The sequence below is a fragment of the Myodes glareolus genome, chromosome 23 (genome assembly GCF_982192425.1).
Source record: "Myodes glareolus chromosome 23, mMyoGla1.1, whole genome shotgun sequence".
NCBI lineage: Eukaryota > Metazoa > Chordata > Mammalia > Rodentia > Cricetidae > Myodes > Myodes glareolus.
The window spans coordinates 38,225,169-38,240,595 of NC_142048.1; the positions used below are offsets into that span (position 1 = coordinate 38,225,169).

Consider the following 15,427-nt stretch of genomic DNA (forward strand, 5'->3'; position numbering starts at 1 on the left):
TTTTGACACACCAGTAAGACTCTGCCTGCTTTATCTTGTACTTTGCTTTCATTTATACCAAAAGACAAAACCACATAAATTTAAAGTTGCACACTATGATATTGCCTATTCTCTGAACAACTTGAGGAAGCTGAAGCAAGGAGATCAAAAATTAGCAAGGACAACCTGGGCTTCATAATAAAATCCTCTCTCAAAAAATGAAGAAAAGAATTTTTGTAAGACAGGAAAGTAATAATAGAATAGTAAATGGGTTGGTGATTTCAAAGTGATTTTTTAAAAAACCTTTATCGATTCTTTGTGCATTTCACATCATGCATTCCAATCCCACTTATCTTGTGCCCTCGAATCTACCCTCTTGCAACTTCCTCCCAAAACAAAATTTAAAAGAAAAATCAAACAGAACAAGAAAATAGAATTTTGTTGTGGAAGCTGTAGTGTAAGCCCATTGTCTCATTGTTATTCTAAGGTTGACCTGAAACTACAGACTAGCTTGTGACAGAGATCTGCCTGCCTCTGCCTCTCTAATGTTGGGATTGAAGGTGTGTGCTAGCAAACCTCACTTCTTTTTTTTTTTAAAGTTGAGACAAAGTGGGCTTCCTAGTCATGCTGTGCTGATCCACCCTGTAGACAATTTGACTGATGTTCTTATAGTAGTAGTTTCTCATCTACCACCTAACCACAAATACCATACAAAGACTTCTTATTAATTATGAAAGCTGCTCAGCCTTAGCTTAGGCTAGTCCCACTAGCTCTTATAACTTAAATTAGCCCATTTACACTACTCTATGGTCTTTTGTATGGCTTATTACCTCATCTCTCTGTAATTACCCATGCTGCTTCCTCCACATCTGACTGGCAACTTAGCCTTCTTCCCAGAGTTCTCTCTCTGTTCAGAAGTCCTGCCTTGATATTGGCCATTCATCTTTTTATTACACAAATCACAGCAATACTTTTACACACAGTGAACAAATATCCCACATTTCCCCCTTTTTGTCTAAATAAATGGAAAGGTTTTAACTCTAATAGTATAACTATATTAATAAGAACAATTATCTAGTAAGAATTAACATTTACAGTGTCCATTCCATTTGTATTTGTCAAATTTGGAAAAATTACTCTATCTTATCTTGATGAGTCCAAAGTTTATACCTAAACCATTTTCTATCATAACTTGTATTACCATCCTAAAAATACCGTTTTAGACCTAGAAGTATCTTCTTAGATAAATAACTTAAGATTTTATGTTCTCAACTTATAAACTTTACATATTTTTGTAAGTTTTTTCTTTATTTGGTAACAAAAAAAACTTTATAACTATCTAATCTTCAATCCCCATCAGAGACCCAAGAAGGATAAAGTATTACCTGAGTAAACAGGAAATGCAGAGCAAACAACTTCTAAAACCATTGACATGACAGAGACAGCTAGTTGCCTGGACTGTCACCCAAGGTTTCTCTACAACATTGGGGCGTCTATCTTTGGCCTACAGGCCTAGAATATTTGACAGACTTTTGTGAAGCAAGAAATTTTTGAAGGACTCTCCTACCTTGTCTTTGTAAAGTTTGATGCTCACCTTCTTTTGTGTCCTGCTTATTTAGTTTGGACAGAATATTATCATCAGTCAGGGTAAGGGCAGTTTATTGCCCAGTGGCTAACTTTGCCACAATAAAAACAACCTCCATGTACCCAGCATTCTTTCTTGAAGTAAATTGGTGCTGCCAGGAGCAGACATGTCTTACTGTCATGAAAAGTCTTAGATTATTAAAACATCTTAAATGCTATATTCTGAGGTTTCTGAAGTGTTTGAAGACCTTCTGTCTATCTAAAATATATCTGTTTGACCTTGAAAATATACAGATTGTTAGATAACTGACTAGTAACCTGTATTTCTCTATTGTCCTCAATAATAAAGGACTAAACCTTTACATTACATTTTTAAATGAGCTGCATAGGTACAATACCTCAACAAAAGTAGAAACATATACAGTGTAGCAAAATAACCTTAAATTTGTATCAGTATACAAAACTTTATACTAAGATGGGCAGTGGTGGTGCACACCTTTAATCCCAGCACTCAGAAGGCAGAGGCAGGCTGATATCTGTGAGTTCAAGGCCAGCCTGGTCTACAAGAGTAGTTCCCAGGACAGGCTTCAAAGCTACAGAGAAACCTAGTCTCAAAACAAACAAACATAAAAACCCATACTAATATAAAATATTTGAGACTTGTAGTTGTTTTTATTTTAAAAGTAGATTCAATAACCTACTCTTTATCTTATCTATTCTATATCCCTCTTTTTCTTTTCAGAACGAGATCCTTGAATTCAATCTTCTTTGTTTAGTTTTCTTTCTGACTATGACCAATACCAACTTGCAACCAATCCACCTAAACAATGACAAACATCCAAAATCCCCTGAACAACATAAAAAACTACCCACCCTAGCTCTTGGGAATGCTGACATTGTGTTTTCTCGACTGCTTCCTGTTGTCTGGGATGAGGGCATCTCTAAGGGACCCTGAGAAAACTGAAATAATGGTCAAGTCCTAGGAGAGCTAGCTGTATTGTTTGTTGTCTAGTCTCCATATAATGGAAAGTGTCGGGCTTCTCTGAAGTCCTGGCTGGAGTAGTCTGTGAGGCTGGACCATCTCAGCTAGCAACTTTGAAGTTGTTCTGCATGCAGAATTATGAGGAAACTACAATAGAGGCATTCTGAGAGCCTGGATCACCTGGGTCACTTTCTTCATTGGTGTCGGTTTTCTTTTTTGTTCTGAAAACATGTGAATTTTTTTAACGTAATATGTATAAATATCACAAGTATGGAATGTGTAGTATGCACAAGTCAGGTAAAGATGATTTTTTAGTTTTATGTTTGAGCAGGTAGAAGGTATCTGTTAACTTTAGAAGTTTATTTGAACTGTATAACCAAACCTCTGTCCATGCCCAGTGAAAGGATGACATGTAATAAATAATAAGTCATGAGGACTCTTTAGCCAACAAATTTGTCATGTCTCATCCATGTTCCCACAATAGAGGGACCAGCATAAAACTCACCGGTTCTGTAACCAAGATTTTTAGGAGGTGTCCCCCAATCATACCTGATCTTCATTAATTCTGGGTGCAAACATGTTTGACTGCAATTAGAGCCCTCCTGGCTGCGTTCTCACCAGTTGCTCACATCAGCTGAAAGCAGTCTCTTATGTCTTCTTAAGACAAAAGTCCCTTCACAGATCCCTACCCTAGACTTCAGTGAAGCCTTATTACTTCCTGTCACTTTAGGGGTGGCCTTCAACACAGGAATTTAAAGGGGTTACAAGTAGTCAACATGATCTGGTTTTTAACATCTCTGCCCATTTTATCATGAAAAATTTAATTTTTCAAAAAGGCTTCTGCTACCTTTTTGCATGAATATTCATAACCTCAATCTTTTATATTAAAATTATAATGTCAAATTTCTAAAAGTATAGAAAATGTTTATAATACACCATATATTTGTTTGCTTGTTTGTTTGTTTATTTTTTTTGGTGGGGCACAGTTTCTCTTTGTAGCTTTGGAGCCTGTGCTAGAGCTCATTATGTAGACCAAGGTGGCCTTAAACTCACAGAGATCCACCTGCCTCTGCCCCCCGAGTGCTGGGATTAAAGGCATGCACTACTAGTACCTGGCCAATACACCTTTTAAAAGGATGTTTTCAATAACTAGGAAGAAATGTGTTTCTGTTCTAATATTTGCATTGGTAGTAAGACTCAAAACTATAAATAATAACAAGTATAAACCGTTGAAATACTGAATATTGATGTAATACTGAAAGCAGACTAATTCTAAATGTATTTTCCTTTTGTAACCCTGACTTAATTTTTATATTGCAGCTACTAATACACTAATACTGATGCACTATTCTAAAAACACCAGAGAAAATAAACTGCCTTTATGTTGGGTTTAGTGCCTGCTGGCCGTGGGTAATGAGAAGGCAGTAATTAAGGACAGCTGGAGGCCTCTACCTTTGATGCTGCTGCATTGACCATGTGAATAGGTCCCAGAATAGCACAGACATCACAAGGAAAGGAACCTTGAGGTGGCAGCGTATCTCCACCATCCTGGAGGTTTTTACACCTTCACAGCAACTCAAGGAAGCACCCCGTTTCCTGGCATCCACTTACCATGACTTGCACTGCTGGTGCGAAGGAAGTAGTACCTCTGTGTCCTCACAGGTCACCAGTAATTGCAATTTGAATTTGTCTTTTCAAATTTGTTATCTGTCTATTGTAAATTATTTAGAGCCTTTTGTGAGATTTATTTTTATCCTTATTTATGTATATATGTGTACCTTGTGTGTACAGGTACTTGTAGAGGCCAAAAGAGGGAATTGGATACTCAGGAGCTGGGCCTGGGGATTAATTAAATTAAAGGATATTAATTAATTGATAATTAATTAAAGGAGATTCTGGGCCACCCGATGTGGTGCTAGGAACTGAACTAGGGTCCTGAAAGAACAACAAGCACTCTTCACTGTGCAGCCTCCCTCACCCCCTATTGCTTAAAATGTTTTATGTTTAGGTCTGAATACCTAAGATTGCAAACATTAATTGCAAAAGGAAATTGACAGCCAAGGCTATGTCTCATCAGCACTTGTCTAGCTTGTGTCATACCATGAGTTCAGTTCCTAGTACCACATGGAAAGGGGGAAAGGTTGAACCTAACCCAACACATCCGCTCCAATATGAAGTAAGAGTAGAAAGGTATGTATAGGAGTTAGAGAGTGTGAAGATTTTTCTCCTTAAAACACAAAATACCACGGTTCGGTCAAACTAGCAATCCTGGCTTGCCAGCTGTTTCTCACTAGACCTGAAGAGCTAGAGCTGAGCCTTGAGAATGCTTACGTATCGTTTTCCTCCCCACACCCTGTGAGAAGATGCTAAAAGCTTTCCATTCACATACTGGACTGCTTTGACTGATTCTGGGCTGAGGTTAAAAAGAGAGGCTCAAATTGGTTGCTGACTGAAGAATCTCCTTGGGATTTCTACAACAATGATGTTGAGTTAAAATTGAATTAAGTTGGCATTTAGAGCTCTGTTGTCCCATGGGTTCCCTACTCATTTCTTTTATCTTTATCTTTGTAATACGTATAAATACAGTCTTTATAGCTTCACTTTAAAAATACTTTTTAAATTACTTTTCTGACATTACTGGGGTTTGAATCTAGTGCCCTCTTCATACTAGGCACGTGCTCTACCATAGAGATAGAGCCACAGCTCACTTTTTATTTTGAGATGGGGGTCTAAGTTAGGCTGGCTTTGAACTTGCAACCTTCCTGCCTCTCGAATAGCTGGGATTGCAGGCTTTGTACCCCCAGGACTGACTTTTAATTTAAGGTAGTTGAAATGTAGAATAGTTGTTTTATAAAGTATCTCATAAGGTCTATAACTTTGAATTCAGATATTTGTATGTTTTCCTATTGACGAGTCTGTTATTTTGGAAGAAAATCCTCTTTGAGGCTATAAACTACCATTCATTCCTCTCTTTCTTGATGGAATCCATCTAGAATCTACAGACTCAGGACACCCCACTTAATTTCTTCATGGAATCTCTCTAGAATCCACAGAATCTTAGGAATAGGCTTCAAGTGACAGCTGACCTAGCCACACACTTTGTAAAAAGAGTTCAGAAACTTCAAGGATACTGATTCTCGTAGTAATAGCCTCTCAGTGCAGAGCTGAAACCTTCTCAGGGAATAATGCCAACAGGTCATGCTTAAGTGAATTTAAGTGAATTTTGTTGTTTTTGGTTTTTGGTTTTTTTTTTTCAAGACAGTTTCTCTATATAGTCCTGGCTGGCCTGGAACTCAAAGAGATCCACCTGCCTCTGCCTCCAGAGTGCTGGCATTAAAGGCATAGGCTTCCACCACCTGGCTGTGAGGGTTTTTTGTTGTTGTTGTTGTTTGTTTGTTTGTTTGTTTGTTTTTAAGAGATCTTCCTGGCTGAAAACTCAGTTTGATTCCAGATTTAGCACCTATTTGGGGTATCTGAGAAGAGATACTGACCGAGAGTAGCCAGGAAGTTGTTCTGCAAGTAGTTGACACAGTCGAGGGGGCTTACTTGAAGAAAGCAAGTGCCTGTCTTTCTGGGGATTCAACAGCAGTGTGGAAAGAAAGCAGAATAAAACTTGCTGTCTGTGTTCATTTTCTTTACTCTTCCTGGGCTGTACTTCTAGGCAACTTTTATTATTAAGAAGCCCACCATTTCTAGACTGCTCATTCTAATGGTTTGGGCTCACTATGTATGAGTATGGAGTATGTAGCTCATTGTTACAATCTGAGAATGAGTGCTGACATGCTCAGAACCACTGAGCTCCTTGCCACAGATACCTTCTACTCGGCCACACCAGTCTGTTTCTGAAGATCAGCTGTGAGTCTGAGCTTTTAGTCAATGGAAAATTAGGAATGCAGAATGAGAGTGATGTCACCCTTCCTGGATTTGGTCCGCCTTTCTCTGCTGTTATCTCCCTGCTCTCCAGCTTCTTCATCTGCTCTAAGGTGGTAATAGTAGTTTCAAACCCAGGTACTTACTCTGTTAGCCAGTTCATACATACACACTGTGTAAAAAGAGTTCAGAAACTTCAAGAATGCTGATCCTCATAATTATACTACTTAAAAGTCAGGGGTCAGAAACGAGATGCACTTATTTCTAGGGATGCATGCCCATATTGATTCTCTGGCTTTTCATTTGTTTGTATTCTCATCTAAGTATCGGTGTCTCAAAGAGCTTCTTAAAGCTTTCCGTCATAGCAGATTAATCATGTCTCTGTTGATAGAAATGTAATAAAGCTCTGATTATGTTTATTGTGCTTACCTAGGAGTTTGGACTTAATGGCTGGTGTAGTATTGTATTTGTATCAGGGAAACACTAATCTATTTTAACCAAATAATAGGTCCAAATGAGATAGACTTTGGTAAAATAGAGCAAGAATTGAAATACTTAAATACTCATTTATAGGCAGTGAGTAAATAGTCATGGTACAGCTACACAATAGAAATACTGTATAGCCATTACAAAGAATAAGACAGACTTTTCTATGATAGCATTAGAAAGAAAAAAGTCAAATCGCAGAAGGCTATGATGCGGTCCTATTGGTGTAACAAAAGCAGAAACTAGATGGACTCTAGGAAGAGCAAACACACTGTCAGGACACAGGAAAGCTCCAAGGACCCTTGAGCAGCTGACCCTATGACTCCCTCTGGGAAAGGGGTATGCTGGTCTGCGGAGGAGCACAAGCATGGTTTCCTGGCTGCTTGCATTTTTGGAGAGATTATGTTAATCTCTACATTTAAAGCGGTTCTACCCTGGAGAGAATGATTCATATAAAGAAACTGATAATTTGAGACCAGCTAAAATTGAGAAAATACTTGATATTTTCACTTTAGAAGCCATACTTAAAGAAAGGCATGGTTTTTATAGATCAAAAAAGTTGAATTTTCAGGCTTCATGTTTGTTTAAATTTATGTGCAGCTTTTCTAAGACAGAGTTTAAAAGTAAGACAGTATCTAGACTCATAGATTGATAGAAGTATGGTTACAAAACTGATGACACACTTAGCAGTCTTGCCACTAACAGAAATATTTAGCCTTACTCTGTCCCCTGCTGGGATACTTGTGTAGTAATGGGGGAGAGATGCTGGTTCTCTGTAAACTGTGTAGTAATGGGGAGAAAAGTTAAGATGTTCATTTGAAGGAAGAAAGTGAAGTCCCAGTTTATAAACAACATAGGTGTAACCACAAGCTAGTTACTTTAGGAAGGAGACAGGCTAAAGGCATTTCCTTCAGTGGGGCACTATTTTAACAACAGCAAAAATCAGGATGCATGAATTCTAATTGGTCTTAATAATAAAAACATGGAGACAAATATTAGGAGATGAACGGTGAAATATCAGAGAAGCAGTGTGGCCACCCAGTAGAGAGTTCTTACCTCCACCAATGCACAGACCAAAGGGGTGATCCTGTCTCTACAAATCCTCAGGCTAAACGCTAGCTCTACAAAACCTCAAACTACATCTGAGCTACTGTCTCCTCCCACCTTATATTCCTCTCTCCCCTTGTTTTGTCTAAAATAAGGATCACCCCTTCAGTCTGAGGATTCAGTAGAGGTCAAAGGTCTCTCTAGTGGCTGGCTACACTGCTTCTCTGATCTCTCAACTTTCACCCGCTCATAGCTGACTCTGGGTTTTTATTATTAAGACCAATTGGAATACGCATTTCATCAGGGTGCATGAAGACTGTTTTGGATTTGAGAAATTTACAAGACACAGTAACCAATTATATTAACCTTGATTGTTGCAAACAGTTTTATAGGAACATCCATAGAAGCAGAATATTGACATCAACATTGGATTATGAGATCTGTTTTGTTGGGTTTGATAGTAACTTGGAAGTCTGAAAGAATTTGCTTTTAGAATACTTTTGGAGGTGGGGAAGAGATGTAGTCAAGAGAGATGACAGAAGTTCATGGAACAATGTCATATTAACTAGTGACTATTAAAATATAGGAAATGAATGCACTGGTGTTTAATAATTTCTCTAAACTTGTTTTTAGTGAAGAAGAAATTTCATATTTGTGTGTTGAAAAATTCTGAAACTATTTTACAGAATCATTTTGTAGTTGAAACTGTAGAGCAAGAATCTTTGGAGGAAGAACTTAAATAGCATCCTATATTGTGACGTATATGGAGTTAAGAGAGGCCATGCCTGAGTCTTTGGAAGAAGTAAGGCAGTAGATGATAAAATGGGTAGCCTTCATTGTTTTGAACTAACTCTTAGTAGTAGTCTTCTAATGTACTAAAGTACTAGGTCTTCCTGGGAATACACGTGCATGTAAGGATGCACACGTGTATACACACACACACACACACACACACACACACACACACACAAACTCTTTCTGACTTTGGTACCTCTTAACACTAAGAAATTTGACCAGTATTAAATCTGCCTGGAGTCCTGACAACAGTGAGTTTCCTGGAGCCAGGAAATGTCCTGGACAGACAAGTTGGTACCATTGCTTGAGAAATTACAGAGGATTGATATCAGCCACACTGAATTTTCATCTTAAAGAAAATAAAAGCCCTGTATAAGCATTATGAATTAGATAAGACTCTAGTGACTTACACCAGAGCTTCATAGTTATGGCTTCGGTCTTCCCTAGAAAATACATCAAATACCACACTGCCCATGGTTAAATGTCAGGGTCATGACCATCTTAGTTTCAGTTCCTGTTGCTATAACATAGCCTGACAAATGCAACGTAGGTGAGAAAGGGGTTCATTTAGCTCACAGTTCTAGGGTGCAGTCCACTGCTGTGAAATCAAGATGACGGGAGCTAGAAGCAGCGGCTGGTCACATCCACACTGCAGACAGAATGCATGTATGCCCGTGCTCAGTTCATTCTCCATCACACCAGTCCGGGTCCCAGCTGATGAAAACGATGCTGTCCACATTCAAAGCATATCATAAAATGACACCGTAACATGTGGGAGCTTTTTAAGCTCAGTAACCTTAGCCCCCAGTTCATCGCCACCTTGACTCTGTTTCCTTCTCTAATGGTTCTTTCCAAACTGGACACTGGCGTTTTTTCACTGTCTTCCTGAGTGAAGGTACCAGTGTTATCAATTTGTAAAAACTTTTGAAATTCCTTAACTCCATTTTTTCACAGTTTATATCAGGCATCCTCTTAATTTTTTTAACCTGATCAATTACAGAGCCTCCTCATTTATCTGAGCTACGTAACTGTTTCAACCATTTGTAAACTAAGCATATTGCCACTTTCAAAATATTATAATTTTACTCAAAGAATTTTTTAAAAGTCTGAGAAGTAGGAAGCTGATTTTTCTTACATTTTGACTGTTTACATAAACATTTAAGATAAGGTATATGTTGTTATTTAGAAGTTTGTTCGTTTTGGGAAATGGGAAGTATTGAATCAACTATGAGCAAATAAAGTTGAGTAAAGAGCATTATAAAAAAGGAAAATCTTTTTTGCTCATAGTCAATTAAATTACCACCTTTTCCACAAAATATTAAATGTCAGGTTTGCCAAATAACAGCTTGCTAGCTTACTGAGTAGTCATCCACAGTAGGACTGTCTCTGGAGGAAGCTTCCCAATTCAGAAGCCATGTACAGTGGGCAGCCAATGGAACAGTGGAGTTTTGCCTTACTGCTAGAAGTCATAAGGAATGGGTGAAGTGCGCTGTCTTTTGGGTTCCACTAGAGTGTCTTCAAATAGTTCTTCATGGATGCCGCTCAGTCTTTTCCATCAAAGTTTGAAAGTCAGATCTTTATGTGTCCAGTTATTGGGAATAGAACCCTTTCCTGGCTTTAAATTAGCATAAGAAGAATGGTTCATGATGGAAAGGAAGGAAGGAAGAAGCAACACAGGACTTGCAGGAGAGCTTGATTATTGAAGTCCTTGAGGCTCAGTAGGGACATGGATGAGGTTGTTAGCCTATTCCATGCTGCTCTAAACTGATCTGAGGGATGTTTAAAGAAAAGTGTGCTTGGTTTGTAACTCTTGTGACTGGAAGATCCACATGGCATGTTGCCAGCGTCTGGCAAGGACCCCTTCCTTCATCATGGCAGGAATGAGTGTGTGAATGTGTGACAGAGAAGTGAAGCAGACCAGGAGGAGAGGGCAAGGTCACATGGGAGAGGACAAGAGAGCAAACCAAACCAGGACTTGCTTCGCAAAAGCTCCTTTTTTGTGAAATCAGCCAGTGTCTCCAGAGCCCTAACTCCCTTCCTGGAGAAAAGCAGTACCCTCACTTGAAGGCCCTAGCACCTGGATACACTTAGGCTGGTGACATGAGTTTTGATGTGGACAGACCAGAATAAAGCCATCGCAGATAACACTGGAGACGGACTTCTCACTCTAGGAAAGGGAATTATAAACTGAGTGGGGACCAAGGCCCTCTTGAAAACAAAACCTGAAGAGGTGACAAGCTTTTCTTTCTCCTTTCCAGTCCACTCCTTTACACCTGGCAGCAGGCTACAACAGAGTTCGGATAGTTCAGCTGCTTCTCCAGCATGGTGCTGATGTTCATGCAAAAGACAAAGGGTAGGTGCAGCCATTTGTTGCCTTTTAAGGGTCTCATGGATGGATGACTATGCTCTTTTCATCTTTTGATAGTCTGAAGGTTCTAACTCATTAAGACTGTTCAGCTGGGGTTGGAAAGAGAAAACTCAGTAGTTAAGAGCATTGGCTTTGGTTTCATTCCTAGCACCCCCAGGGTTGCTCACGCCTACGTCTAACACCCATTTCACAGAATTCAGTGCCCTCTTCTGGTATCTGTGGACACCAGGTACATAAACGTGCAAATACCATACACACAGAATAATAATAAATTGAAAAATAATGTTCTTTGACTTGATCTCAGATGTTATTTTATGTATATACTGTAGACTTCTCACAACCATTTGTTACCAATTTAATTTTATTGCGATTTTATTTGAAATTATTTTTCACAATTATAGTCAGTTTTATCTCTTAAACTGCGTTTCAGAACGATTTAAAAGTACTGAAAATTGTGATTATCTAGCATAGTACCTATTAAGAAAATTTCCTCTTATTAATAAACTATACTAATGAGTAAATTTTTTTAAACTGGATTTTTCTTTGATCCACTTAAACTAACTCAATCTGGATGCTCTTGATAAACATTGGTACAGAAAGTAATGTTGACTGACATTTCTGTCCTGTCTGGTTCCCGCAGTCATTAAGTCCCTAAGAAAGTCCCACACAGAGGTCTACATTAATTACAAACTGGTTGGCCTAGTAAAGTAATGGATAGGAAACAAAAAAGTGTCATTTTCTTATGAATTGATAAATATTGGAAGGTAACCGATTTCCTTCTAGTTTCAAATAACCTGTGAACATTTGCTTTCTGTCCTATATGAAAAGCTAACATTTCTCATTATCTGGTCGTAAGATGCCAAGGATAATTGACTGTACCCAGGTGAGGCAGATGATGTTAGACTCCTGTGATTGACAGCATAAAGAACAAATGCCCTAGAGAGACTTCTTTCACTCATTTCACATTCATGTCAGGAAGCATAGAAATGAACTCAGTACTTGAGACAGTTACAAGAAGGAGAATCCATCCATTTCAGGTCTGCCCCTTTCCATGCTGTCTGTTTCTTGCTTGTCAAGTTTATGCCTCCTGTGAATTGTGTGTCCTGAGAAAGTGGGGCACAAGTGCCTGGTGCCCCTGTAAACCTGTTTCCTCGTGCATATCTAGAAACAGATGGGTGTACAATAGGCAGTCATCGAGAAGCACACAGCAGAAAAGGGTGGCTTCTAAACTCACTCAGAAAGGGCAATCTGATAGGAAAGCTTTAATAGTTTGGATATTTCTTATTCTGAAAAGTATCACAACAGTGGACTAAAGTAGGACTATTGGTTCCCTGCCAGTAACCGTGACTGTTATATACTGATACTTGTTTATTAGTGCCTTAGTCTTTCCTTTAATTCTTCTGATAGGGAGTTTTCATTATTTTTATGAATTGTGCATAAAGACCACAGATAAATAATAAAGGTGTCATATAAGCTGTGCTTTGAGTTCTTTCCATAAATTCTTAAATGCTTTTTAAAAATAGAGTTTATTAGATTTGTTTTAGCAGTTCACAATCAGATGGTTGTTTGGAATTTCAGTGTTTCAATTTCCTCTTTTCATCTAGCGGCCTTGTACCTCTTCACAATGCATGCTCGTATGGACACTATGAGGTCACAGAGCTGCTGCTGAAGGTAAGAGAGATCCAAAGTATTGAACTGTATTGGCCTGCCTCTTGTTTTTGTAGGTTGTTTATACTTTGTGGATTTTTTCACAAGTATTATTCTTAGGACAATAAGATAAAATATAAAAATATTTCCATTGCTTAGAAACTTTGAAAATTCAACTTAAACTTTTTTAAAAGCTGTATTTAAAACTATTACATTCCAAAAGTTATAGCTGAAATTTTCAGTGAAATACGTTTTCTGAGTTACTTCCCTTACAGAAATGGTTACTAATGTCGGGCTTTTCCTAATTCAGCATGGAGCCTGTGTTAATGCTATGGATCTGTGGCAGTTCACTCCACTACATGAAGCTGCTTCCAAGAACCGTGTAGAAGTCTGTTCTTTGTTACTTAGCCATGGTGCAGATCCTACCTTGGTCAACTGCCATGGCAAAAGTGCTATTGATATGGCTCCAACTCCTGAGCTCCGGGAAAGACTGACTTGTAAGTGTTCGTGTCTTAAACCATAAGTGAGACTATCTCAGTTCTGCTTCATTACCCAGGCTGTGTTTTAACCAATGTCCTCCCCTTCTTACATGTGCACTAGTCTATCATATTCATTTCTAATCATAGGCTTTGTTTCATGTATTCCACAAGAGCCTTAACACATACACGTATGTTACACATACTTACATATATATGAACAACACACATACTATATATATCCTCCATACATACATGTATAAAGACATGGTTTTTTAAGCCCAATTCTAATTAATTCGTCAAGGTTCCTGATTTGGTTTGGTTTTGCTTTGGGTTTTTGGAGCTGTGCTTCCTGTCTGCTAATTTACTTTCTGTAGTTTATGTGATGCTAATTTACTTTCTGTAGTTTATGTGATGCTAATTTACTTTCTGTAGTTTATATGATGCACAAACACACACTTTTTCAAAAAAGAAATGTTAAATAAAAGGTCATTTAGAAAATGGTTTATTTTCTGAACTAACCACAACTTATTAATAACAACTAATATCTATTGAGAGCCTACTATGTGCCAAACTTTGCTAAGTGATAAGAATGTGAAGGATGAACATGGCCGGGGTTCTAGGCTGACCACAACTGCTGTGACCCTAAATGAAAGCATTCAGGGAAGGCAGATATATTGGAAGGCGCGTCCAAAGCGTCCAGACTGAGGCCTTCAAGAATGACTAATGGTTCATAAAGCATGTGATGTATTTGAACAGGTGTCTGTGTACATTCCTCTGTCTTTTGAGAAGGAAGTGTAGTGGGGCCTTCACCGGAAAGAAGAAACAGCACAGTGTCATGCAGATGCACAGGTTCAGACGTTAGAGCAGCTGAAATGGTTATGTATTGGTGCCAGACTCCATTTGCATGTTTTAGAATGCTTTTCAGCTTTGTTAATAAAATAAAACCACATTTGTAAAATAGAAAATAAAAATCTAAAACTATTCTTATGTAGTTATTGTTCTTTGAAAAATTTCTAATTCTGGCAGGTCTCAGACATTTCAATTCTGTGTCAAGACATACGTACTGTTAATATTTTGACTATTTCTGTAAATATCATTTTCTGTTCCGTGACTTGCATTTCATTCTGATGACAGCAAGAGTAGCAAGAACAATATGGTATAAGAAGTAGGCCCCTCCTGTCTTCCTTGACAGTCTATAAAGGTCTGTGTTCTGTGGGAGAGCTGCAGAGCACGCCAGTGTGTACACTAGTGATTCCGCTGCCGAAGTACATGCCTTGTGTGTGACTCACCATCAGCTCTGAGAGTACAAAAGGCTCATTTCAGAGTATTTAGATTTCAAAACTTTTCCTTAACCTGTACCTGCATTCCTTATGTTATTATGATTTTATACCGCTATTTTAAGTAAAATCGAGATGAATGCAAAGTTAATAATTTCCCTACTTACAATTTTGAGGGGTTTTGTTTGTTTTTTGTATTTGTGTGTGTACTGGCCTTTTGAGACATTCCCACAGAGCTGGTCTCAGACACTTTGCAGACCAGTCTAGCCTTGAATTTGTAATCTTCATGCCTCAGCCTTCCAAGTGCAAACCTACAGGATTGCAAATTATAATTTCCAGCATTGATTATAACTTATAAAATTGCCATTTTTATTTAATAACCATTTTTATTTAACAACTGTTATTTCATTGGCAGATGAGTTTAAAGGCCATTCTTTGCTGCAAGCAGCCAGAGAAGCAGACCTGGCCAAAGTTAAGAAAACACTTGCTTTGGAAATCATCAACTTCAAGCAGCCACAGTCTCATGAAACAGCACTGGTAAGATGGCAGTACCCGTATGCCCCTAGATCGGTGACAGTGGTGCAGCGTTAAGTAATGCTTTTCTTTTCGGAAACCTGAAAGTGGCTTGCTCTCTGAAATGCCAACAATTTGCATTTTAATGTTGGTTGCACTGATTTTTAACTTTGGTTCGGTCATGATTCTTTGTGGGTGAGGGACTAGATATTTGCTCAGCCATGATTAGACTTGTTTTATCTCTGTGTTCACCCAAGCTTATTGTGACAAATTACTTGTGTACTCGGTGCTTTCATTATAATGCAAAGTGTGATCTGATAGAATCTTCTCTCTAGGAGTATGCTTACTAGATAAATATTATATCTGTTTTCTCTAGAATAAATAGGGTTTCATAGATATA

The 15,427-nt window shown here is 38.3% G+C and overlaps 1 protein-coding gene across 1 annotated transcript in view; it reads left to right on the plus strand.

Annotated features, from left to right (window-relative positions):
* The window catches only part of Tnks (tankyrase), a 138,737-nt gene that overhangs the window by 79,773 nt on the left and 43,537 nt on the right, over nt 1–15,427 (plus strand). Inside the window, exons 6-9 of the mRNA XM_085680807.2 lie at nt 11,002–11,096; nt 12,716–12,782; nt 13,069–13,255; nt 14,930–15,051. Of these exons, the coding sequence (XP_085536933.1) occupies nt 11,002–11,096; nt 12,716–12,782; nt 13,069–13,255; nt 14,930–15,051 (471 nt within the window). The remainder of the gene's footprint in view (nt 1–11,001; nt 11,097–12,715; nt 12,783–13,068; nt 13,256–14,929; nt 15,052–15,427) is intronic.